The 27,170-nt window shown below is 42.1% G+C and overlaps 1 protein-coding gene across 2 annotated transcripts; it reads right to left on the bottom strand.

Annotated features, from left to right (window-relative positions):
- Positions 1–862: 862 nt before the first annotated feature.
- On the bottom strand, positions 863–27,166 carry PDCD11 (programmed cell death 11). Of its 2 annotated transcripts, XM_032191344.1 has the most exons (36): positions 27,125–27,166; positions 26,119–26,236; positions 25,438–25,569; positions 25,092–25,259; positions 24,052–24,213; positions 23,285–23,408; positions 22,745–22,926; positions 22,087–22,194; positions 21,397–21,603; positions 20,944–21,068; positions 20,264–20,324; positions 19,740–19,886; positions 19,358–19,609; positions 18,916–19,059; positions 18,081–18,281; positions 17,337–17,507; positions 16,741–16,960; positions 15,299–15,448; positions 14,151–14,266; positions 13,125–13,645; positions 12,578–12,640; positions 12,026–12,122; positions 11,428–11,517; positions 11,002–11,104; positions 10,261–10,438; positions 9,499–9,555; positions 8,782–8,904; positions 8,373–8,495; positions 7,951–8,155; positions 7,475–7,597; positions 6,998–7,144; positions 5,769–6,019; positions 4,963–5,131; positions 4,541–4,694; positions 3,865–4,030; positions 863–3,250 (listed from the first exon to the last, which is right to left on the bottom strand). In XM_032191344.1, the coding sequence occupies exons 1-36, from the start codon at positions 27,148–27,150 to the stop codon at positions 3,079–3,081; spliced, it is 5,556 nt and encodes a 1,851-aa protein (XP_032047235.1). In that variant the 5' UTR covers positions 27,151–27,166; the 3' UTR covers positions 863–3,078. The 2 variants fall into 2 exon arrangements, with proteins under 2 accessions (XP_032047235.1, XP_032047234.1); XM_032191343.1 differs by lacking the exons at positions 863–3,250; positions 3,865–4,030; positions 4,541–4,694; positions 4,963–5,131; positions 5,769–6,019 and having other exon boundaries at positions 6,882–7,144; positions 27,057–27,156.
- Between the last annotated feature and the right edge of the window lie 4 nt (positions 27,167–27,170).

Genomic DNA, 27,170 nt, shown 5'->3' with positions numbered 1-27,170 from the left:
GAGTTTATAACTCTGGAGATGGCACCATCAGCAGAATAGCTTTCAGGTAAGCTGGCTGGGTAGAAGAGCAGTACTCGCAGTGAATCACAGCACTGTCTGCAGCTCATCGCATTGCTCATCCATCACTGGATGAGAGTCCTGCTTGTTTGTGTTGATGAGTTGCAGCAAGACCCCAGCCAGAATTAGTTATATACATATAATTATATATACACACATACACGCACACTGAGTAATTATACTTAGCTGTACTAATGGAGCATCTTTCTTCCAAGGAAAAGGGGCAAGAAGCTTGCCTGCCAAAATCCATTACATGAACTCACCTGCTGCATTGACACTGCAGCCCTACGGTGACAGGAGACAGTGGGAATGGGATAGGGGGGCACAGCCTTCTCCCTACTCTTCCACCACTGAACTTCCTTAAAAACTCCTTTCACTACTTTAAATGCTCCCTGCAGCAGACTCTCTTTTGGGGATTTAACTGTACTGAGAGAGAGGTACCAAAGAGGTATAACATTACTGCCATTGCTGTGATGTTGTGCTGACTTTGGCCTTAAGGTTATTCTTATGGTACTGCCTTATACCTTTTCACCCCATATACCTAACGGTTAAGAATTGGCAGGAGTTTGGTTTTTCTACTCGGACTGTTCCATCATAGATACAACTTCCATTTACATTGTGCCTTTTACTGAAAAGCCTTGAACTGTTCAAAAACACAACTCAAACCCACTGAACTCAGAGGGGCTTAAGCACAAAGAGATTTGAAATAAACTATTAAATTAGTTCTTTTTCATTGCCTTCTGATTTTTTTTCCCTCAGAGGGGCACAAAAGGCATATTTTAATATTCTCTTTGAACCTAAAAACTGGGTATTTTTTCTATTAAACATCCACATCTCTTCTAGTTTCTAGATAGAAACACCGCTTTTTAGTTTTTCCTGGATTAAGTAGTGCAGATTTTGTACATCAGAACACACGACTGCAGCAAGGAAAACATATTTAGAAATCTCTTTACAAATATGTCCCCTTGCAAGGAATAGCTGGGAGGTATTCCCTCACTGAAAGGGAGGGCTATGCCTCTTAATGGATGATTCATCCCAGGACCCCTGCTCAGCTTCTCCACGTTTGCCTTGCATTTGTGGGAAGACCCAGCTCCCAAATGCACCATCAACTAATCTGCAGGAACAATCATATGCAAGTTAAACAAAACTGCATTAACGTGAGATGAAAGAGTTAATTTGCATTTCTCCTCATTGGCCCTCAGGTACAAACATGCATACACGCATGCCACCCCCACACACAGGTCAGGAGATGCAAGGTAACTTGCTGAAACAGTCGCATGTGTCTATTCCTCTTCATTTACTTCTCCCACCTCTCCTTTGTGATAGTCCTAGTTTTTCCTTTGAACCACCTCCACTGCCACTTCCTCCTCCTCCCCTTCCCTCCTTTGAAGGAGGGGGACAAGACATAATGCTTGTGAAATAATTTGTTTATCCTAAGAACACAGCATAAGCACAGCCCAGCCTTCGCTCTGCTTGCTTTTCTCTCCTCACCATTAACTCCAGCTGTTTTCCATGTAATTGGGATGGGCCAGAGCCTTGTCCATTTTCCCTCCCTCTTCTTGGAAAGGTTTATTTACTGGGATGCTGACAGTGAGGAGTAGAACAAGCCTCTGCAGTCAGAAATACTTGTTTGCAATTGGTAAGGATTTTTTCCTCCCTTCTTCTGCAACCCTGAGCAGTTCCTGATAACAGAGTCCTGGGCTTCTGGCCCACCAGTACCCTCATGAATATTCCTCCTTGCCAAGGCAGTCACTCATTCTCCTCCAGTGACAACGCTGAGGTGAGGTCAGCACAAGGAAGAAAGTATTGACGGAGGAAAGGAGTCAGGGCAAGAGCTACCAATTTGTGGGAAAGGCTGGGAGCAAAGGAAGGGGTGGGGAGCATAGCCTTGATTTGCTTCCACAAAAAACATTCCAAGTAGGATATTAAACCTGCACAGCTTTTTACCCCAGTGCAAGCAACCAGAATACCAAGAGGGAAGCTGAGCTGCCTGTTTTCCTGGCATGCCATATCACACAACCTGTGAGCTCACACACTCTCTGCTTTTCTTGCACAGGCTGACAGCAATGCCTACAGGTTGTCAGCTAGGGCATACTTCCCAGCAGCAAGCTGTGCTTAAACTGGGCTCCTCCAGTGCACAGAATTACCCACAGGTCTTTCATTTACCCTGCTGACAACTGTAGAGACAATAATAGCCCCAGTAATCATAAAGTAATAATACCTCAAAGGGATCTTGGTTTCTATTGCAACGCTTATTTACGTATTCTATTATGTAACTAATCCATCCACACACAAAAAAATAAATACCAGCACTGCAGCTGTGCTGTTAATTTAAGAAAAGCAGCAGCTGCTAACTAGACGTTGCAAGAAAGCAGCCTCCTCCCCCAGAAGGGCACTGAGCATGAGAATATGTACAGTACCCTGCTCTCCCTGGAGGTAAGTAGTAAAATAACATGTTTCTAGATCCCAGTGGATTTGGGAATGAATTAGATGCATAATCATTCAGCCTTGCCAACAATGGGCATTCAGAGATGTAGAAGGGTTTGATCCTGGATAAGTCTGGTTTCGAGTTCAGAGTACCTACAATGAGTAAGTTTAGTCTTTTGAATTTGGGCACCCACTTGCCAGCATTTGCATTGGATAATCACCTGCCTGCATCCCCTGCTTTCCCCCTCACCTTCAGTTCTCCATCTATAAAATATGTGGATGATCACATACCCATCTTACCAGAGAGTTACAAGAACAAGGATAAAGGCACCAACACTATTGGTTATAAAACAGTCTCTACTTAAAAAACTGTCTTCAAAGTCATCAAGAGACACAGATTTGTAACATCCAGACAAAGCTGCAAATATTCATCACATCTTTTCCTTAGACTGTTTGATCTTTCAGTTTGGTTTGGTCATAGATCAATACTGTCCAGAAATCCACTGTCCATGGACATCCACAATGGAACTCCACACCTCTCAGTTCCCACTTCACATGGAGAGCCGAGCCTCTCTGCTTTTACTTGTACTGTATTTAGGCGTCAGCAAGGGAACTCTTTGCCTCTACATACTCTAGCGCAGCTGTTTTAACAGCCAAGATAGTTTCTTCTGTGCCATATTTCTTCTCATAATCCAGGTAGCGTTTAAAGAAGAATTTCATCTTCTTCGGTGCCAGGTTCAGGTGTATGACCTTCTCAAAGATGTCCCTGCAAAAAATCAAAGTGATTCAGGTCACTGTGTTGGTGACAGCACTCAACACAAGCCCTGCACCTGCATTTGAACAAAGTGCAGACACTTAGGGGAGACATTCAATCAGCTGCTTGAAAGATTCATGAGAACTGGTGAAAACCTTAAGGTAGAAGCCTTCTGTTTGCTTGCAGAACTCTAACATCACCGGTCAGCTTAAGCTATGATCCAGTCATTGTATTTGACCCTACATTCATATAGTGGCCACAGCTGGATCTATAGTGTAGGAAATAGAACTTCCTTCTGTCAACTCTTGTCAAAAAGTGACCATTCTCCTCAGTTTTATGTTACAAAACATGGAAGGGATGAACCTCAGTGCAAGTCCTCTAGTTTTTGTCATGCACTCCTTACAAATCAATCCTCCTATGCCTTGTAGATCTCCTTGCAATCACCCCAGGCCTGGGGAAGGCAAGCCTTTCCACACGCCCCAGTTTTCTTTCTCTAGGTGATACAAATCCACCTTTGCTCTGGGAGGCCCTCAACATCACCATGCTGCAAAGCACCTCTACTCTTTTAAAATACAACTCTAAACACCACACTCTGCCCGTCCCCAGCCTGCTGTAGCACAACTCACCGCACTTCCTTCTGGCTGCCATGTTTGATCATGATGTCCATGTAGATAGACCAGATGTCTGTCCGCTTGGGGTAGCTGTTGAGGGTGCTATCAAAGAGGGCTTTGGCATGCTCTGTGTCCCCAAAACGGAACTCCAGTTGTGCAAACCTTGAAATAACATCCACATCTGGAACAAGCAATGACATGTTAGAGGATCACAGCAGCCCTCTTCCCTATGACGAGGCACAAATGAGTTATAATTATGCAGAACAGGCAAGCAACAGAGACAGCACCAATCTCTACCCAGAGACAAATGACTTTTTGTAAAGCAGTTCTGGTCCAAGGTGGAAGATCACAGTGGAGAAAGGGTCACGGTTCACTTCCCATTTCAGCTCTCCGTGGATGACAGAAGTTTATATGTATATTCAAAATGAATCTTGATGTCTGCAAGACTCAGAAGTTCTCTTGGCTTTGGTTGCTTTATATATAATGTATAGCCTTGATATCCAGGTTGACATTTCCCCTCCCCTTACAGTGAAGGGCACCATGTTCAGCACCCACTGGCTGCAGTTTTCACTTATTACACTATCACAGAGACATTGCAAAGCAGTATTGGAAATATTGCTCAGCAATATTGCAAAAATACTGGAGACCCATCAACGCATAGTCCAAATTATGGATATGGAAGAGTGCTTACGTTCTTTAGTGGGCAGAGCCTTGAGAGCACGTTCCAAAAGCCTGTGTGTAGCCTCAGTCTGGCCTTGCTTCAGGAGGAAAGAGGCGTATTTCAGCCACACTGATTTCTCCTGACGGAAACGCCTCAACATTGTGTGGTACAATTCTTCTGCTTGCTGGAAGGACAAAGTTGGATTAGATCACACAGATTCATAATAAAGCCTTGCAGCTCTAAAACTCGTGCTCCCAACCCAGGCATCTCCGAACATCTGTGAGAGGCAAGTATCAGTAGTTCCTTTTCTGCCACCAACCATAACTGTTAATCCCTGTTAGGAACAGGATGGGCCTAATGCCTGGCACCTGGAAGCTTACACAGCCAGGACTGGTAGCTTAATGGCATGACTGAATGGGATACTTGCCTGGGACCTGCTTGCACTATCTTACCTTGTACTTCTCAGAATTGGCATAGATGTCACACAAATGCTGGAAGACTTTCAGAGGCTCATTGTATTGAACAGCTCTCTCAAAGACCTTCATCAGTGTCTCCTCAGTACCATACATGTTCTCTAAGTTCAGCAGAGCAACCCAGACATTCAGCTTCTCTTGTTCTTCCCTTGAAGCAGACAAACAAGAACATTTAGGCTTTTACCAGCCTTCATCAGCTTTTTGCAAACCACCTAAAGACTCGCTGACTTGTAGCCTGTTACTGAGACAAGGGAGGGGAGCATACCCCTTCACTGAAACAGCACTCCTGGAACAGAGCACACCAGTTGACACTAGAACTTTTGATCACTGTTGTTTATAATTAAAAACCACAAAGGTGATTCAGGAAAGCACAATATACTTAATCATGCTGCGGAGATGCTTTAATACCCAAGGGTGTAGCCCTATGAAAAGGGCAACGACAGCTTCACAGTTTATTTCATGTTTTCATTTAAGGACATTACTGACAGTGCTTTGCTCTTCCCAACCCTTCCAACTGCTCAGAGGTAAGCCCATGTGCTCAGTGATACCCTGGGGAGTTACTGTGACCACAAGCTGCAGCAAGCCAGCTGCAGGCCAAGTGTGGTGACTCAAGCCAGACCTTCAAAGGGGCCGCTCACAATTGCCACCATTTAATCCTTTTGAGCTCACTTAGACTTTTCCACTTCACATGCACACGCACCAACGGTGCTACCAAGATTCTTCTCCCATCACCATGAACCCACCATTATCCTGTGGGGCAAAGAAAGGCAGAACCCCATTCTTACCTGAAGCAAATTGTTTTAAGCGCTCTCTCTGCCACAGCTCTGGCCTTCTCAATCTCAGTAGCCTGGAGGTGGAAAGCCATGTACTGCAGCCAGAGGATGGAGCTGTCAGGACTGCTCAGCACCAGGCGGTCAAAATCATCTGCTGACTGGGGCTGACGGCTAGGATCCATCAGAGCTGCCTCTAATTTGCAAAGCTCTTTCTCCTTTTTCTGCTTCTCCAGCTCCTTCTCCTTCTTTGTTTGTTTCTTCGGCTAAAAGAGCAAGAACAGAGGATTGGGGAAGAGGAGACACTTCATGTGACAACAGGCAGAGTCTGCACATGTACAGTTCATACCTCCAAAAGGAAGAGCACTACAGGAAATCTGGTTTCATTACCAAGATACATTGAGAGTCAAAAGTACTTCGTTAGCCTTGCATCCCAACTGCAGTATTCACACTTCACAACCACCCACGCTTTTATTCTTCCATCTAAACCCTTTATTTAGGCCAGTGTTCACCACTCCCTTACACTCTAGAGAACCACAATACATAGGGAGAAACTGTGCAAGACTAGGGTACGTTGCTGGATCACTAGGGTGACTGATGTCTAGACTGAGAATAGAAAATGGCAGAGTTCTCTACACAAGGCAGCTATCCCCTGGGCAAAGCACTGGCCATACACAGCCTCTACAGAGTTGAGTTTGAGGGAGAAGGGAAATCCTGAAAAGCAGACAGAGCATTTCATGAGTTCATTTCCAGTTTTGTTGGATTGCTCACACTAGAACAATTCTAAACAAACAAAGTTAAAAATCACAGTACAGAAGAATATTTTTGGTGCTTTTTCTAGGAAAGCTGTAATTTGAAAATGTTTTTCCATCTCCACGCTTTTCTGAATATATTCCAAATTTAAAGGAAAGTAAAAAACAGATGAAATCAAATACAAATATTTTAATTTCATGGAAGTGTTTGACCCTACGTACTTGTTTTTATTTTGTAGTATGCCAACAGGAGAAACCCTGTTTTGATGCAGCCATACTAAAATAAGGCCTTTTCTCTTCTGCTTCAAAGATTATCTGCTGCTAAACCCCGGGGTCAGAGTAGTTAAGGAAGCTCTGTATTAGCTGTCAGGGATAGTCCCTTGGGTTAAGAGGCTTTGCTATAGGGCAGACAGACATGCAAATATCAAGACAACACATTATGGCCACCATGTGGCGGCTTCTATGCAGGCAGTACTAGTACACGGACGGCACCTTCGACTGTGGATTCTCCTCCTCCTCCTCGCTCTCCGAGCTTTCTTCCTTCTGATTCAGTACAGCCATATCCACCGCTTTCATGTCCTCATCCCAGGTGAAGCCTGTGGATACCTGCAGCCTGGGAGCTTCACCGCGTTTCCTTATCTGCTTGGAGGAAAGGTTTTAAATCTGATTATTTTTATTTATTTATTTATTTTAAACAGAGACCAGACACAGATGCTGTTTGAGACTTCTCTTCAGACAGTATTATTGACTTCTCATGCTTGCAAACAGCCCATCAGAAAACCATCAACTCTGGTCACCTTTGCTGTACCTCAAACCCTATCCACCTTGCACCATTCACAGCTGACAAACACCAGTCTGCATCACTCCTATCTGAGAGGATGATGCTTACTGTCATCCCAGCCAGAACTGATACATCTCAATAGGGCTGCGAAGTCATGTCCAACTCATGCTCTCCTCCAAGCTTCTCACCTTAGATTTATTTTCAGCTGCCTCTTCCTCCTGGTCACCATCCTCCTCTTCCCGGTAATATACCTCAATTCCACTGTCATTTTCATCTGTTGGACAGACCTTTCTTTTTTTTGGCTTTGCCTCCTGCAACAAGAGGAAACAAGTCCAGAGTGAAGGGCAACAGCTGCGATAAGTCTTTAAAACAGTTCTGAATGCACACTATGCTCTCATACAATGGACACAACAGAATAAACTCACTCTTACCTACATATGCTGGCAAGACCAACAGGACAGGTCACATAGGCAACACAGTCAGGCTGCTTATTCAGTTAATTCCAACCCAAAAGGATCAGTTTCTGAACTTGCTGATCTCCAATGTTATTTAATCTTTTTTCCTATTTGAATTCCTGTGCCTGATCCCAGGGGCTAGTTCCAGTCACTTACATTATTTAGACCAATCAAACCCTCCAGCAAGTCCTGAGTAATCACACCTGTACCTGCTCAATTTCAGAACTCTTTCTCCTCCGTTTTGTCTTCAGTTTACGCTCTTCTCTTTTTTCCTTGTCTTCTCTTTTCTCTTCTTCTCTTTTCTCTTCCTCTGCATTATAGCGTGGCAAGCCCAGGGATTCAGGCAAGACACTTGGCATCCCAGTGTCTTCAGGCAGGAGAGACAGCTCAACGTGATTTTCTTTTTTATTTACACTTCAGTTCATTGCCAGGAACAGTGAGAAAAAGAGAACCAAAATAAATAAATAAGTAGAAAGATAAATAAAAATAAAGAGCCTTTACAATAACTGCAAGTACATGAACTGGTTTCAAAAATTCTTCCTACCATTTACCATTACCCTCTTTCCATCCCCACCTCTCCCCCTCATCTCCCTTCTAACTGATTACCCCTTTTCAAGAACCTCGGACTTACCCAAGGACCTTGGCAGTGAGAAACTTTCCTTCAGGCAGGTATTTCTCATATAAGGAGTGTTTCTGTACATAGTAAATGGAAACGTTCTGGAACAGGATTCGGCCCTGAAGAGATGCAGACAAGCTGAAAAGAGGAAAAAAAAAAAAAAAAATAGTAGGCCATAGCAGAGGAAGAGAAAAAAATCACAATGATGGTATCTGTGGCACCATCAGTTCTACACAGGCACAAAATTTTTCCCATACTTTAGTTTCCCAGGCTCAAGAAAGAAGCAATGACATTTTGATTCCCAGGATGAAATCCATTTTGCAACACAGAACTACACCAGACACTCCCCTAAACAAAATCCCAGAATTCTATATCCAAAGTTTGCCAGGATCCCTTATTTCGCAGTATAATTTTTGTTACTCACCCAAAGAATACACCTGATGGAGTGACTGATTTGACGTAGCCTCTTACTAGCTGGCCTTTTTTAACATCCTTAGTAGATGTTATTTCAGGATCCTCCACTTTGCTGCTGTTCCTTGGGTTTAGTCTAAAGGAAAAGAGAGGTTAGAAAGTAAAGCACTCATTCACCAAGGGATACCACATTCTGCTCTGGATATTAAAAAAAATAAATCAGTATTAACAGCAGCCCCCATTTGTTTCTAAGATACTTCATTCCAACATGATTTATGCGTTTTTCTTGTATAGAGCAGACAATACATGAGGCTGTTTTAAAGGACATTTAAGACAGTCTGCTTTTTACTCAAAATGGTCCAAATTCAGCTGAACACTGAAAATAAAGTGTTTGAATTGCAAACTCACTGCAGGAGCTTTGTTTCTTCACAAACAACAACAAGAAATGCTGTCAAATCAAGTTGAGAAATGATGCAAAACAAAAATTCTATCTGAAAACTCTTGATCAGCTCTACATTAAGTGTCGGGCTTTCCAGACTTGTTGATGCACTAGAAAAATAATTCTTGTAGGAACAAGTCTTATCATTTAAAGATAAAAAATAAAATAAAATAAAATCTAGTCCTTGTCTTTTGAACACTTTACAATGAACAGTGAAATCCAGTAGTGGTTGGACAATCTTTTTCATCACAGACAGTCTGGAAATTGACAGTCTGGAGGGAAGACACCTACCTGGATTGCCGAAGAGATAACTGGATTTTGCCATTCTCGTTGGCGAGGATGTAACACCTGCATGGCAGAGTAAGGGGGTTAAATAGAAAGCTTTTATACCTACTGAATAAAGCCACAAGTGGAAAACAGGTATTTTCACCAGCAGAACAAAGCTCTAGAGGAAACAAACCACACAAACCAGCTTGACAGACAGGATCATGACACCAGGTAAAGGGCTTTTTGGAACAAGTCTACTTGTTGTACCTCTATTACAAGTACAAAAGAATTGGAGATTGCTACAGCCGAACCACTTGGTCTGTTGTACCCTCCAGCATTCCCATCAAGTCTGTGTAGTAGGGAAATGCAATTATGTGTACATTACACTTGTAAAGACAACTGACTTGCCAAATAGAACCACAGCAGAGCTGGGATAACTGATGTCTCTCAGTCCCAACAGCACCTTAGCTAAGAGAGTATTTTCTCTCAAAAGGCAGCCCAAGAAGGCAGCCAAAATAAGCATTCATACATGGAAAGTACAAGGCTGTTTCAGCCAAACGTTTAAAAAGGTTATAACCTTCTCTTCTAGGGGCAAAACAACAGTATGCATTAGCATTCATAAACCTCAGTTTCTTGAGATTGAAATACATTTGACCCAGAAAGTCAGTGTTACTTCATAGCCGCAGGCTGAACCTTACAGGTCTGACATCAGTGAAAAGACTGCCACCAGAGAGGGATCTATTTCTACGCCTTGCTACTCGAAGAAATGACAAGAAAGTTACTGACCTGACAACCTTACCAACTTTGAAGTCACTCAGAGGATTCTCTGTGTACTTATCACTCAGGTGAAAAATACTGACTTTGCCAGTCTTCCCACCTGGCAGCGTGATGGTCAAACCAACGTGAGGAATCATCTTTGCTATCACACCTACAGTGATGGTACCCTGCTGCAGTGACGGAATTCCTGGGAAAAAAAAAAAAAAGAAAAAAAAAAAAATCAAAGGAGGGAGAAGGCTTCATAACACCCCAAAAGCATGCAACCAAGGCAACAAAGATACTGAGCCAATGACGCTGATTTTGCTGATTTTAGTTACCTAGTCACATATCAAACCCACAAGCTTTTGGCAAGGTACAGTCTTTGTGTTGTTTACAGTAACATTTGCCTTGATAGCACAGAAGTCCCTTAATTGCACAGTTCTAAGATACAGGATAACTGACAAATGTTCTACCTTATGTTTGAGATCAGAAGGTAATGTATTCATAAAGGCTCAAAGAAAGACTTCAGTCTGAGACAGTAGGCAAGCAATTCTTTAGACTAAAGGTCTGAGCTCTATCACCTTACACACTGCTACACCTGGGTGAGTGTCCCAGGCATTAGTTCTGTCCTACAAGAGGTACAGCTTGGCTCTGGAGTGCAATAGCTTCCCTGGAGAGGTCAGTGCAGACTCTCCTCTAAGAAAAGGATCATATGCAGGCAGCTCCTGCTATACCTATAGTCACTATAGGTATGACTACTTGTCACCATACCTATGAGTGACAAGAAGAGGTTTGTTTCGGTGACACCTGTTCCAGTCACTGTAGCAGACAAGGCTTGTCCATTTTTGAAGTTCTTTTCTGGATGTTTTAAGACCTGAAAGGAAAAACAGACCTCAGCTTATTACTAGGAAAAGGAGCATTGCACAACGCTGACTGCTATACTCTCCCACAAAGCTTTACGCTTTCTAAATGTATCTTAGATGCGTACCCTTGACAGATAGCTCAGCCTTCCAACAATGGCTCTGTTATCCTGGACTGAACTAGCTCCAGGCACAGTATTTGCTTATCAGTGAAGGGCATGATGCCTAGAGCAGAGCACTAGGCTTGAGTTCACATGGATGTCAAAGTGTCTCTGGCCATTACTTGCAGCCACACGCATAGAAAAACGTGTGTAGTTTACCTATAATCACCTCTTACCTTGGTGCTCTGAGACAGCATCAGATGAGGGACTCTTCCTCGAATATCAGGGGTGACTTCTACCTCCAGCCAATTTTTGAGGACGTTGTACTGAGAAGACACAAGACAGACAAAAAGAAAAACAGTGTAAGACCTTGTGGAAAAAACTCTTCCTCAGTAGACTCACTAATTTTTAAGGCGAGAAATGATCGCTACAGCCTCTGCTCTTACACCAGGCAAAAACTGTGATTTCAGTTCTATTCTTGTGCGTATAATGCTTCTGTGATTCACAGGCGAGCACACAGAAGGGATCTACAATGCCCATATTTGGTGCACGTGGCATACATGATATCTCAAAGCCATTTTGCTAGAGCACAGGGTGGGAAGCCTGTTTGTTGACAGTAGATGTACATCTAAGAGTTTCCATCAGCTTGACCCTCTCAAGAATAGAAAATGTGCCTTTCCTCTATTCTCCCTATAAGAGGCTGCGCTTTGCATGGGCCACTCTCATGGTTAATGAAGAATTGGTAGTTTGTTTACAGGTTTAAGCTAAAGCCTGTGGGGTCACCTTCAATTGCTGTCTCCCCCAGCACACATTTTAGGAATCCTCTGACCTCACCTTCTTCACAAAACAGGTGACTGTCTGTCCAACACTGTAGAGTCCAGGTTTCTTGAGGGTGCCATCTTTCATTGTTTCAGCTTCCCCTTCTATTTCACTGTTTGCAATAGAAAGAAAGAGGACATCAATAAGAATATTTGGTCCTAGCAATACAGACAGAAATTAGAAACTGCAATGAGTTAATGCTACTGTGACAATGTGTTTGGGATATACATCCCCATCCCCTCCCCTGCTGCATCCTTCCACAGGGAATTAATCCTTCCCTGGGTTTAAGAAGGAATCCTGCCAACATGAAGGGACATTCCAGGGTCCAGACTGGCAGCACCTCAAGCTAAAAGGATATTCAAAGGAAGTCATGCGCTAGGAGAGCACCATGATCTAACCTGGATGTGAATACTACTATAAGGTAAAAAAAGGAACATGAGGCCTTGCTACACCTGCAACTCCTTGCTTATGGTCAGCTCCTTCATAAAAGGGAGGAACAAGGCAGAGAAGTTACATGAATACAAGGTCTGTGAAACATTTGCAAACAGCTCAGAGGCCAATGCTCACCTTGGTCGAATGCTGAGCTCCGGAATAGATCGTGTGAAGTGTGGATGGGTGATGGGCAGATACCTAAAGAACAGGAAGATGATCAAAGTTTCTTCTCATGACCTCACCAGCCCCCAGCCACATGTAATCCCTCTGCATTGACAAAAAACAGTGAAACTTCCCTAGAACTACCAAGCCTTCCTGTTTTAGCCCTTCCTAGCACTATTTCAGTGGTAATTTAGGTATCCAAAGTACTTCAGCGAATTGACTGTCTGGAGACAGATTCCACTTGCATTTGAGGTTTCCACTGAACCATAAAAGATTGCAAGAAATATGTCTAATCTACACTCCAGATAAATACACTGACATAGGTAGAGAGAGTTAATTCACCAAAACATGGATTTGGAATACAACAAAGGAGCAGATTTTCTCAAGGTCTCAACTACTCCAGCAATGGTAGCTGCAACAGCATCTGGTGACAGACATAACAGCCTAGATAATTTGAATTAAGTGACTGTGCAACTTCTCACATTTCCCAAAAAGCAGTATTATATGCTTATATTCCCACCTGTGAGTATTCACATCTCTGCCTCCAATGACCCGGGCAGTCACCTTCTGTCCAGCTTTCAGAGTGTGTGTTGGAAAAGAGTCTATGGGCACTTCATCCAGAATCCGGGATGCATGGATTGAACCTGTCAACTTGTCATCAATAGCAACTGTGACATGGGTTGGTTTGACGGATTTAACAGTACCAGTGACGATATCCCCCACAGAAAGAGAGTGTGTCACAGCAGCAGCAAGCATCTCTTCTAAAGTTGTCTCGGATTCTTTCCGGACCCTTACAAAAACATTCTTCTTTGCTGGGTCTTGTACTGCTAACACAACTCCATGGTCATTCACCTTCACCATTTTTAGGGTTACATAGATTGTCTGTCCCACCTTCAGTTTTTCTGAGTCGAAGCGGAAGGTATCATTGAAGTGAGAGGCTATGGGGATAGCTGCCAGCTGGCCTGTTTCCAGAGACACGATGGCAAACTCTTCTGCTATGTGCTGCACAATGGCAGAGTGCTGGGAGTTGTCTGTGAGTTGCTAGACAGAAAAGGAGAGAGTGACTTCCCTCAGCTGAGATTCTGATCCCCTTCGCTCTACCTCATAGAATGGCTTGAATTTGGAGGGACTTTTAAAAAACATCTAGTTCCAACCCCCCTGCCACAGACAAGGATGACATCCACTAGATCAGGTTGCTCAGGGACTCATCTAACCTGGTCTTGAACACCACCTCCACAGACAGGGCATCCACAACCTCTCTGGGCAACCTGTTCCAGTTTCTCACCACCCTCTGACTGAAGAATTTCCTCCTAATCTCTAATCTAAATCGCCCCTCTTTTAGTTTAAAAATATTCCTCCTTGTCCCATCATTATCTGATTGAGCAAAGAGTGGCTCTTGAACTTTTTTGTAAAACAACTTTAAGTACCGAGAGGCCATAAAGAGGTCTAAAGCTCTGAAGAAGGAAACAGCCCACTCCTTCAAAATTCACCCACCGGACTTTGACACGTGAACAGAAACACTCAGGTCTTAGAACTGAACACATACTTGCTTGGGTCTTTGCTTTAACAGTTCTTCTCGAAGAGAAACATACACCTTGGATGTGAGGGCATCCACATGAAGAACCAATCCCTTTGTCTTCTCACCAGGAGCAATACTTTTATCTACAAATTAGAACAAAGATTACGTCATGATGACAGTGAAGAATTTCGAGCTACTGAGCTAGTGGCACATGACAGATAAGTGGTTCAGGTTTAATTCTTAAGAACTGCAGTGGTAAAGAGACTGCTTAGTTGCTAATTTTAACTAAGTTACTTGAGCTAAGTTAGATGTATTATATATCTGGTATTAAGTTAAGAAGAGAACAGATTCTTCCAACGTTAATGGTAAGGAGGAAAAAAAAACGTTTTTTTATTTGGAAAAATGAGTCCCATACTTTTATGGAAGAACTAAATTGACTTTTACAAAAGATGCAGCTCTGAATAACACTGACAAGAGACTGACTAAACACAAATTCAAAGTAAGACAGGTTTTGCAAGAGATTACAACTTTTGTAGAAAAAAGTCTATTTGCTGCGGATGAAGCAAACACTCTTCTGAATGTAGAAATGCTGGGTTTCCACTCCTGCTGAACTAACACTTGAGATTGGTTTAATTGATTTATTCATTATCTCTGCATGTGTTTGTTGGGTTCTGTGTAATAGGCCATTTCACTGCTTTAATCACTGAATCACAAAACACTGAAATTGCAGCCCTATTTTAAATTTACATCGATTTAGAAGAAAAATTAACAGCAATTTCATATGGAGAATAGTCCAAAGAACACACTTCCAGAGAAAGTAAAAAAAAGACAGTAAGCTGGGGCTTGTATGAGTATTTATCTCTATACTTTGTCTGTGTACATAGACAAAGACTTCAAAGCACTAACTAAATCTTACAAGATGCTTGAGATATGAGGCAGGATTAGGTCTGTCTTACAAACTAGTTAACAGTGGCACAGGGAGGCTTAAGCAATGCATTCTAAATGATGCAAATGGATCAGCGAGACATCAGAAAACTGAACTACCTCTTTGAGCCTGTCCCTACTCTGAGCAGATTCCTCCCGTGTTGATTCCTCATCAGAATTAATTTCGTGATGGAGGTTTCACACTACAAGAGCAAAAGCCAAAGCATGTAGTCAAATAAAAGATGCCCTACCTCCCAAATGATAGCGAGTGGCTGTTACAGTCAAGCCTTTCACACAGCTGCCACTGAACAGTGCTGAGCCATCCTCCTTCACATCCTGCACAACCAGCTGCAGCTCCTTCCCAGGCATCAATTCACAAAGGCTTCGGGCTATGCCAGACTCTTTTAGAAAAAACGAAGAGGTTTGACAACTTAGTTTTACCCATGCCATTTCTTAGCATAATAAAGTTTTCACATTTTCCCAAGAGAACATGAACAAGCATTTACATCCACATCTATCAAGGAAAACACAGTTTAGGCCCCTGAATCTGTAAAGATACAAAGAAGTTCTATGACTTAATCTAAGAAGAAACACTTGTGACTGTGTAACTGTTATACCGGAAAACATTCTCTCTAGGAAGAGTAGCACACAGCACTGAATATAGTAAAAGGTGAAAGCAAACAGGAATTAATACTAAAAAACACAAAACAGATCCATCACTTCACAATCATAGGAAACAAAACATGAAACATTACTGCATATAGGGACCCTAAAAAGGCAGTCAGAATTTGATTTTAAAAAAGTGAGATATCCAGTATTCCCAATAGTAATAAAACTCCATTTTAGAAAACATTTGCTGAAGGACTTCTTCAGCAAACCTGTAATACAAGTAGAAAAATCCATTTGCACAAACTCATATGAGTACTAGGTTTGGGCTGTCACAAAATTCAAGTGCCAGCATAGTTATCCTAGTGCTGAAGCTAGTTGAGGCACCACTATAGCTTCCAGTTGAGCAGATCCTAGCTAAGACTCGGAACAGTTTAAAAAACCTCTCCGTGAAAAAAATCAGGCATTCCATGCACCTATATCAGTAATAAAAAAAAAAAACAAGTTAATGATTACAGTATGCACAAACATGGATTTCTACATCATAAGAATAGTAGGAACAGTTCTTAATTATCCATTAGAAAGAATGCTAGGGTCCTTCACTGCCAGTTAAAATGTTAGATGAAGTTAGAAATGTTACTGCCTCGGTTTCTTAACTTTTAGACTGGTTCATAAAGCAATTACAAATATTCACACTGAAAAATGGTCTCCTGCAGAAAGGCTTTGGTCCACAGACCATCTAATCTCACCCTGACCTCTCTCATTTTTAACTTCACTGATATTTTTTTCACTGATATTACTTTTAATTCTTTAAGTTTTAACCTCAAACCAATGCCAGAGACCTAGCAGACTTCAGTGAGAAGAGCAGATGCTTTGGCTACTTCCAGCTGTAGTTCCAAAAAGCCTTCTTGTCAATAGCAGACACTGCACACACATCCTTTTACTAATAAACTGTTCTTGAAAGCCAAGTGTCTGCTTGAACTGAGCTCTCTTTCATTTAAAAGGAAAACAGTTGTCCCTTTTTGTACCTCTGGAAACCCATTTTTGGGATATGATCGCTTTTGGCAGAACATGTGCAATCTTTTACCTCTTCTTTTCAACAAGTTCCTGATTTCCTTCACCTCCTTGAAATATTGATTCAGTAGGGAAAAGCTCTCTGCAGCTGGATTGCCTGAGCTGCACTCTGACACCTTCAGATTAAGGAGCACGCGCTGCTTCTCCTCATCAGTGCTCATCACCTTTGCAATCACAGTCTGTCCCACCACAAAGTGGTCCTTGGTGTCTGTCACAAACTTGTCGCTCATGCTCTGTGCAGAGAAAACAAAGGGGTAAGGATTGTTGAGCACAGATGCTAATTATCAGCCACCTGCAGGGCTCTTGAGAAGGGTTTTCATGAAAACACAAGAAATTAACCAAATTAAGAGAAAGCTGTCAATTAAAATGAATTACTGAAGTCACATGAAACGTCACATGAAATCCCTGATTAAATGAAGTCCTTTTCTTCACTTTGGAAGTGAATAAAGACACATGATTAAAAGTGTTTTTATCCCACTGAGGGAAGCTGTATAAATGCAGGACCCCCCCAACACTACTGTTCCCACCAACCCTGCTTAAAAAACATTTCAACCTTTTTTTGCTGATTATACATGCTGTTTTCCAAAGACAAGTGAATGCATGACTTACCACTTTGGGTGCCAGTCCTGTCACACCAAAAGGGAACTCCACAAACACTCCAAAGTGCATAACATTCCTCACGTAACCAGTCAACAGCATCCCAGGCTGGATTTCAGAGAAATTTCTCACAACTTGCTCCTCCTGTACAGCAGAAATCACCGCAGACTTCCTGCACAGTATCTGAACAAACAGTTAGGAAAACTGGGAAAAGACGAATGAAAGGAGCCTGATACCAATCAAATCTCTTGGTGCTACTAGCTATTGATCTACAGCACTTTTGGAAGGTTAGGCAGTAATCCTACAATTTCAGTTACAATCTTGCTGCCCCTACACTAAAATTTAGCAATCAATGTCTCTTAAGCTCCTCAGCATTAAAGATGTATGTTTCACACCAGCTGAAGTGAAATTTTCTTAATATTTCAGTTCTGCCTTTCTGCTATAAGGGGAGCATTTTTTTTGCTATGGTTGTGATGTGATCAACACTGATGCCCAGAAGCTGGTTGGGAAGCTCAGTGATTTCACAACCAAGTGCTGGTCTTAGTGGAATGCTAAGCAGCAGCCGAGCTTCACTTAACACAAACAAATTATAATGACTCTCTGAAACACAGATAACGTGACAGACACTTACACTCCAACACATTAACTAGTTTGTTGCAGAGACTCTGGATTCCTGACACACACTTCTTTCTTTTCCCCCACCCCTTTCTTCTCTTCCACCTTCTACATTTGACTGGTGGAGATGCCAAAGGATACAATACGGTCCCCCTTGTCGCTTAGGCACATAACTCTGGGCAAGACATCTCCCTCTTGAAGACAATGCCACAGGAGCTTGCAGTTAGCAACAAAGTCAGAGAGGTACACTGTGGGAAGAGAGGCTATCACATTGCCTTCATCTTCTAAGATAGAAACCTCTAGCCCATTCTCTTTCTTCTTCAAGACTTTCACATCAACCATCTGGAAAAACAAAAAAAGAATAAAATGGTATAAAACCCAAAGTGCCTTTAAAGAATGCAAAGGTTACCAAATGCTGTGCTCCATGGGCTCTGACACAGCCTCCCAGCTATATAAGGAAAAATCTGATATCAACAGGGCTGAGCCTCAGAAGCATGCCAACACTGACAGTAAAATAAGAGTAATCCTCAGCTCCTAGAGAAGCCAAACTCTAGAAACATTCTTTTGGTTATAACTTTCAATTTGAAGGCTGAAGGGTGCAGGGTGTTGGAAACTGTTCATTCCAAAGACAAGAAGGAAGGAAAGGACATTTCAAAACATTTCACTGAAGTTATCTTTTTCCAGAGAGCATAAGCAGCTGCTTTTGGAATGAACACCACTCAGCAGCATCCAGAAGAAAGATCACCTTGGAATAGAAGCGTTAATTAGTAACTCCTATAAGACTGTCCTGGGACTCCTTTATCCTGACAACATAGATCTTGTTTTTGATCTGGCCACACAATAAGAAATGCACACTTAGAGCTAGTTCCTGACCTCCAACAGCTTTTCTTGAAGCAGAGATGCTCAAAGCAATACAAATTTTTTGGTAAAACAATTAGAAAGAGACAAAAAGAGGAACAGTCATTTAATTCAATACCTCTCCTATTTGATATTTCACTTCCTGTTTCTTCTTTGGAGTATGTTCACTTTTGCCCTCAGGTGCAGACATGCTTGATAACCTGAAGGACAGCAAGAGCCTTTCTTGCTCGGGCTCACACTTTAAAACCATTACTTTAACAACCTGAAACAAAAAAGATAAAACAAAAGTTTAAATAGGCCTCCTCAGTGTACTAACACCTACAAAATGAGATGGGAAAATGCACACACGAAAAAAAAAAAAAAAACACAGCTCTGAAATACTCAAAGAGCTGTCCCTTTCACATGCTCCATTTAAACAGATGAAACTATTACTTGAAGTGAAAGATGAATATCTCTTGATGCAGTTGACTCCTCAGGAGAAAATTCACATTAAAGCTGACTCAACTGCAGATTACTCTTTTACGTTCATTTACAAGGCATGGCATAGATACGTTAATTACCTGGCCTTCCTGGAAGACTTTATCAGGACAAGATATGGGCTCTGCGCTCAACTCATTCTTTGGTACCAAACCTTTGACATCATTGTAGAACTTCACAATGCAGCCAAATTCTCTTGCACACACCACAAAGCCATGTGTGATCAGACCCGGTTCTGCATCTTCGTATTTGGAGAGGATTGGAAGTTTTGATTGAATAAGAGTTTTCTTTAGAGTAAGGAATAGCTTCTTTTCTGCAGGATTGCACTCTAGCACCTACAAGAGTAGAGTACAAAAACGTTCAAAAAACGTATTTGCCACTGTCTAATCTATACAGCTGCTATTTTCTTATAGAACAAAATATGGCAATTTAAAGCAGCTGAAGACCCTTTCTGGCAGCTCTCACCCGACACTTGACTTCATCTCCTATGTTGTACTTCTTCTCAGGCTGCTTCAGGATTACATCAGCAAGATGCAAGGATGGCACAAGCCCTTTAATTCCATCAGTCACTTTCACCTGCATCCCAATAGGTTTCAGAGCCAACACTCTGCCCTAGAACCCAAGGGATAGAAAAGGATCAGTGCATTCCACAAGAACAGCAGACTGTGCATAGACAGGAAACTGCCAAGACACTGTACCACATCCCATCATGAAATTTGACAGTGCTCCATAAAATCTTAGTGTAACCCACACTACACCTAATTAATCTGACCTATTAACCGTTACATATTGTATAAGTTTATTTTACAACCCATCTTCCCTAAACGTAGGCTACTTCTGTAAATCCCACAAGGAAAGGTCTTCCTTCTCGCTTTCCCATCACTAGTCTGAATCAGAAGTTGAATACACATATCAAGCAGAAGAAATGCATATTAGCTAGATCAGTTCTTTAATTACTGCGTCATAGTGTCAGTCCCCCAGGAGCTCACCTGCACCACATCCCCTGTGTGAATATCCTGGTACTGCAGAAAACGAGCTCCGATAACTTGACTAGGAAAGAGACACAGTAAGAGACGACCAGTCAGTCAACTTGAAGAGAACCCAGGATAAGAGAAACAATCCCCTTTACACCGTGTCCCAAATACCCATTATCCCGTGCATACCCAGCACTTTACAACACCAGATTTCTGTGTTTTAATGCCAGCAGCAATTCTGTGTTTTACTCCCAGCACAGCTCTCTGGACAAAGTTTAGGGAGGTTTATCAGGTTCCATTCCAGGTGACAGCCACTACGCATGGCTCCAAGAAAGGGGAACCCCATTGTCTTCACTACTTAAAGCTACAGATGGAAACACTAAGATAGAGGAGCAAAATGGACTGGGACTTGGAAGAACAACGTTCAGTTTCCTGTTCAGTCAATCTTCTGACATGATCTCAGTAAAATTCTTTCAGCCTCAGCCCACCAACCATACAGGTGGTGACCCTATGGCTAGGGTAGGATACATGAGGTATCTAGACAACCTGACATGAGACAATACAGATAGAGGCCAAAAAAAAAAAAAAAAAACAAATGGCAAGTTCCAGTTCAGCAAAGCAATGTAGTATCTTCCATGCTGACCAAACCCCTCTAATTCTTCGATCAATTTCTTAGAAGAGTCTATGGCACTTACTACTTCAGAGATAAAATACACATCTCATCCATCAGGCTGTAGTCAATGATACGACATTTATGTTTACATCCTGCCTTAAATGCTGCAGGTTTAAAGGATTTTCTGTTTTTCGACAGATGTTTCAACTAGAAAAAAAAAACAAATAGCAATTTAGTGTCTGGAAAAGGAAGCACTTACAAATAAACTTAAGGAAGACCTTACACTGAAGTAGTAGCAGCTGACAAAAATATTTTTTTCTAACATACTCTTTGTGCAACAGGTTCCATCAGTCCTTGAACAACTCAGCTACGCTCCAACCCAAATAGGAGAGGCTAGATTTAGTCAACACCTTACAGATTTTGTTGTTTTAGTCTCACAAAGAACATTAAGGGGAGGAAGTAAAACCTTGTCCTAGCTTTCTTTCCCAAGAAGTTGGTATCTATGAAGGAGTTCCCTCCCTGCCCCAGTACTTACCCGTGCGAATGCATGAGTGCCATCATCAAGCTCAAAGATGGCACCAAACTGCTTGTAGAAAGCCTTCACCGTTGACTCCTCCACCACTGCCCCTATGCGATCATCGGAGAGTTGGTTTGGGGATCCTCCAGGATTGAGGAACGACTGCCGCAGAGTGAGCCGCACCACCTTGGCGGTGGGATGAACAGAGAGGATACAGGCTTTCACCTAGGAGAAGGTAATGTTTGTTAAATACCAGTTCACATACAAAACAGAAGAAAGTCATACAATTCATGGCTTTTTTAGACCTGCTTGATGCCTGAACTCTGCTCACAGGAACACTTTCCCATATTGCTACCAAAACAATCATCTCAGTTTTTACAGCTTACAGATCAAGAGGTTTTTGCTTCCATCTGTTTATGGGCTAGTTTGGTATCAATGCAATGAGGGAAACAACTGCACAAGTCATTTGCCACCATCCGCAAGTCTCTCACGCTTCGAAAACAAGTCTTCCATTACCCCTGGAATGGCTTTGCTTTTTACAGCTCTAAAGTAGCCATGATGGTAATTCAAATAAAGAAGACAACTATCATCACTAAGATTTCAGAGATGATTCCACTGAAAAATATCCATTATCTTCTCCAGCAGCATTTTGGGGAAGGATGTTGTAAGCAACATACCAATTCTATTTGTGTTTCACTTTCTCCTTACCACTTGATTTGGAGAATAGTTCATGGATTTATCTGGGTCCACGTGCATGAAATCCACAATGCCAGTGAAGGAAGACAGAAAGGTCAGACTGATCCCCAGTGGATCTACCTAGAGAGGGGAAAGAAATTACACACAAAGATGTCAAGAAAAAAGAAAAATAAATTGATTGGTTTTCACGTAGCTCAGAAAGTGAGTGCAGTTCACACACTTCACAAAAAGCCACTGTAAGTGCTAAACAACAAGCACATCAAAAGAGACAGGAAAACTCCTAACAACTTTGTTTTCTGTATTAATTTGTAATTAAAAAAAAAAAATTAAAAAGTAATCCTTTAGTTTTTCGCTAATATCACATTTATTCTGAAGACTACTGCTACAGTGTTGAATACTAGGCAAAGACCACAGAAGCACAAAATGGAATCTGTTCTGCTCTAAGGTTCATCACCATCTCCAGGCTGAAGCCTTTACACTCATAGCATCAGAACCATAGCAAAGATCAGACCACAGGTGGACCCAGCAGAAGTGCCTAGCTGAAAAAAGCGTTTGCCTTTCTTATGGAACTGAGCCCAAACTAAGTTTTCCAGAGTACAAAACCTCCATCTTCATCTATCTTCAGGAAGGCTCAAAAACTAAAGAGAACACCAACAAAAACAGAGCTTACCTTCTGCACTTTAGCTTTCACCACCAGCCCTGGCAGTAAATTAGAGAGTGTCCAGTTCTGTTGCTCTGTTGCAAGGGATGCAGCAACCTCTGATCGATCAACAGACAAACGGACAATTCTTCCCTCATTCTTTACTTGCTCGATGACACAGTTCAGGTTCTGACCTATTTTCAAGTCAGGCCCTACAAACACAAGCCACAGCATAAAAACCCCTCCAGGAACACTAAGGGATTGTCTTTTGCCTACAGTTTTCTCCAAAGCTTTTTCAGAGCTGCTATTGTTAAGAAGTTTGAACTCCTTTCAGTCAAAGTCTATTGCCAGCAAAAATGGGTGGGCTTGGAGCAGAAACACGGTCTGGCAGAAAACAGGTTGACATGTAACAGTTTGCTGCCCACCAGCCAAAAACCTGCTGTTTTCAACAACTCAAAGACTCCACCATAATACTGAGGTGCACTAACAAGACAGCTATAACAGGCTTTAATCTCTGCAATTCTCTACAACCATTTTAACCCCAGAAGCTCCTCTTGTACTACTACTTACCTCTCTTGACTGCTTTGATGTAATTTTGGGCTTTCTGACGAGGCAGAAAAGCATGAGTCCCATTGACTCCGATATCAATGAGGTAGCCATGGTCTTCTGCACTAGACACAAAGCCTGAGAGCAGCTGTTGGGAGGAAAGCACTGCAGTTCAGTAATGTGAAGAAACAGCTGAGTCTGCACAGAATACACATCTAGCGAGATGTTTACCACCCGTGTACTCACTTGGTACAGAGAACAGAATTTTGGAGAGGAGAAAGAACACAACATTCCTTCCTACTTGCAAGCTCATCTGACAGCAAGGTCTCAACTGTACCCCTGTCTAGCTATGCATGTACAGAGTTAATAAACCCATTGGTTAAAAAAAAGAAAAAAAAAAAGAGGGATAAAAAATAACAGGTGCTCTAATTGCAGGCACATACCTGCAACCATAAAGCTGGAAACAAACGACAAAGCACCTCTGCAAGACAGGTTGGTAAATACTACTGTCTGCATAAATAACAAAGAATCCTATGTGGAAAGAAGTAATAAAATAATTTTTCCAAATTCAAACGGAATCAGGTGAATGGATTTCATGGGTGACACCCTTCAGGCCAGTAGCCAAGAACCAATATTGCCCTCTCCTCCCAGGTCTATTCCACTGGTAGCAGCAGCTCCGTGTTCTGCTCTGATACCATGCAAGGACAAACTGAAGCATTACCCCCCCCGCCATGCACTGTTCAAGAGGCACCTCCAAAGCCTAGAGAGGCTGCAGCAGACCCAGAACTTACCATGCCTGATGTTAGTGCTGAAGCATTCAGACCCCTATTGACATTTTTGGGGTTGATTGATAACTTGATACTCCGACGTCCATCAGCACTTTTCTCAACACTGGTCACAATGCATCTGACCAGCATCCCTGGAGAATACATATCCAAGAGAGAATGCAAGTCCTGCAAGATGATCATAACAGTAAGAATGCATACAAATCCAACAAAATTACATAATACAAGAAGGCCAGAATTTGTTACTGAAGTAGCTTTAGAAACCAAAATCCTATAGGAAAACACTTGCTCTCTACCAAGACTACAATAAAAGGCAGGAAATACCACAAACATCAAAATCTCAATATAGAGGCAGGGACGAACCCTCACATTAGCAAGTCTGGTAAGCTTTGCTTAAAAAAGGAATCCTATGCAGGATGGAGTTAGAAGGTTGCAGCTCAGCACCAAGCCAGAGACCCTCACCTCACCACCCTCTTTAGCACAGGAAAACATCACCACTGAAAGGCTAGCACCTTGCATGTCCCACATGCCACAACTTCAGAAAATTTATGGAGCGCTGAGAGCAGAGACATGGTGACATTTTACCCCATCCTCTTTCTTTTCAGCGATCAGCAATATCAGGAAATAGCAAAGGCTGTTTTGGAAAGTTGGGTCCACAGTCAGCCTACATTAGCTTTATGCAGCAATGCATTGCATGCAGAAACACAACGAAATTGTAAGGACCACACTATTCACCAAGTCCTCTGAAAGGCATTTGCATCCTCAGATCATCTTCTGAACACTTTGATAACTTCCTCCCTTAACCACATACAGCCAAGGGTCAGTATTTAGCTACAGCAGCAAAAAGTACAAATCTCTCCAACCTCAACATGCCGTCTATGAACTTCATGAACTATTTAACCAAGACTAAGCCATCATAGATAATCAAACTGAAGTCAGCCAGTGAGACACCAGGAACCAAGGTCCTAAGCAAGGTCTCAGTGTTGATTCTGGGGTATTATTAATACTTCCCGGACACAAATCACAGCCCTGACCCGAAGTCTCACCTCCAGGACTTCCCCTTGGGCCACCTGCTTGCTCAGCATTTTGCTGTAGGCATCGCTGATCTGTGTGACTGGCACAAATCCTGTAAGTCCATTGGGCAAGCTGATGACGAGCTCAAAGTCACTGACCTCTTTGATGCAACCAAGTAGCAGCATCCCCTCACAAAGGTGCTGGGAAAACAAAAATAGTACACAGTGGGTATCTTGGCAAGTCAGTGAATAGCAGTGCGGTAGACACATTTCTGTCCTGAACTACTGTTGTATTTTACAGATTTAATGAGGGAAAGCATGTTTTTTTAACAAGTCTAAGAGAGAAGAGATGCACAGAATAGAACATTTATCCACAAACCTCAAATGTGAGTGGTTCAATATTCATAGGCTTGTCTTTAGCACCAGCTTTTCTGTCTGCCTTGAACTTTTTCCGCTTTCCGAGATCCTCCTGATTCCTTTTTCTTTTCTGGGATTGTTCTTCATGGCGAACCTAATTTAGCAGAGACGAAAACAACAAAAGTAGAGAAAATGAACACTGTGGTAAGGCAAGACTCCACTGCCAGGAATAGTGTTAGAGGAAAATGCTAGATCAGAGAAAAAGAGGAAATGAGCTTGCTGATACATCTAAATGCAAGTCCTCCAAAATATCTCCTTTTGGGCTGAGATTGTGAATTTTGGGAGCAGAAAGAAGTGGCAAAAGTGAACTGCACCACACTTCACTGCACAGAAGGAGAAAGACCAAACTTACTCTATATCTACTGTCTCTTCCAATCCAAACTATTATATGATTCTTAGTACCTCAGGATCAGATGCTTGTGGAATATTTAAAAGCTAAATTCTGAACAATAATTTTGATTGAACTTTTTGTCATCCTATTCAACAAGTATCACACCTTTAGAATACTAGATGCAACAGGAATGCAGCAGTTATCTCTTTCTGGAAGTCCCTTTAGTCTACTATAGAACCAAGGGATAAGAAGGATCACAAGTCATTTTCTGAGCTCTGAGGAGAGTTAGTCAAGAACATGAAAACAACATACATCAAACAAGTTGTCCTGTTCTGTCGTTGGTTTGGGTGCTTTTCCCGTTTTCTCTGTGGGTTTTTTCTGGACGCCCCCTCGGGGGAAGTTTTCTTCTATGGATGCCATGCTTGCGCTTCTATAGGACAAAAGACAAAATAGAAGATAAACACATAGCTCTTAAATTTGTTCCTCACAAGCATGCTGAAGAGGTGTAAGTGTGAATTACCCAAAAACTAAGCAAGAAAACAGATGACTGCTTTTGAGTTAGTCAGTAAGGAAAAAAGAAGCCACTCAGGTGCGAATGTATTTAACATCTGACTATCATAGAAACATGGAATATCCGATGTTGAGTACACCAGAAGTATTGCAAGGGGCCACCTGAACACGTGCATCCCAAACACTTCTTACTTACCTCCCAATTCTACAAAACTGAAGCATCAAGCGTTTAAGACACTTAGAAGCACCATTTTTAGAACAATATTCTTAGAAGAATGGTTAAAAGTATAAGAAAAAATGCTCTAACCATCTAAGTTTCCTGAACAGATCTTTGCTGCAATCAGCAGACGAGATACAACTACCAGCACGAGTCATCACATAGAAAGTTTGGATTTTAGCGATAAATAAGTTTGGATTTAAGCAGTAAATCTGGATTTAAGCGGGAAGTTTAGATTGCATTTTTTTTTATACCATGCTCAACGGTTAATATAATTTTAAGCACCTTTAGGATAAACTATAAGCTTACTTCTATACATATTTAATAAACGTACTTAACCTCACTGGATCTTAAGAAATAAAGATCGCTTTGCTTACTGTCCCGACTCATATTTTATTACTTTGCCCAACACCACCCTCACAAAAAATCACCATTACAGCACCGAGTACCCAAACTTAAAGCATTCCGCGAGACACGCAAACCCCCTTTAACCTCAAAATCGCGGAGTAACACCACAACTCACCACAGCACGCTCCCTTAGAGCCCACACCGGGCGACCAGCACCGAGCCGTACCCGCACCTCTCCCTCACCTCCCGTCACCGGCGGCCGCCGCCATGCCCGGCCCCACCACACGCG

This window comes from Aythya fuligula, chromosome 7 (assembly GCF_009819795.1).
Source record: "Aythya fuligula isolate bAytFul2 chromosome 7, bAytFul2.pri, whole genome shotgun sequence".
Taxonomy (NCBI): Eukaryota; Metazoa; Chordata; class Aves; order Anseriformes; family Anatidae; genus Aythya; species Aythya fuligula.
The sequence above is the reverse complement of the archived record's forward strand: the minus strand, read 5'-3'. Positions and strand labels throughout refer to the sequence as shown.

Coding starts and splice junctions, on each gene's coding strand:
- PDCD11 (XM_032191344.1), bottom strand. CDS start 27,150: ATGGCGGCGGCCGCCGGTGACGGGAG. Junction 23,409..24,051: donor CAGCACTAACATCAGGCATG/GTAAGTTCTGGG, acceptor TCCTCCCAACAG/CTGCTCTCAGGCTTTGTGTC. Junction 5,132..5,768: donor CTTAAAACAATTTGCTTCAG/GTAAGAATGGGG, acceptor GTCTGCTTCAAG/GGAAGAACAAGAGAAGCTGA.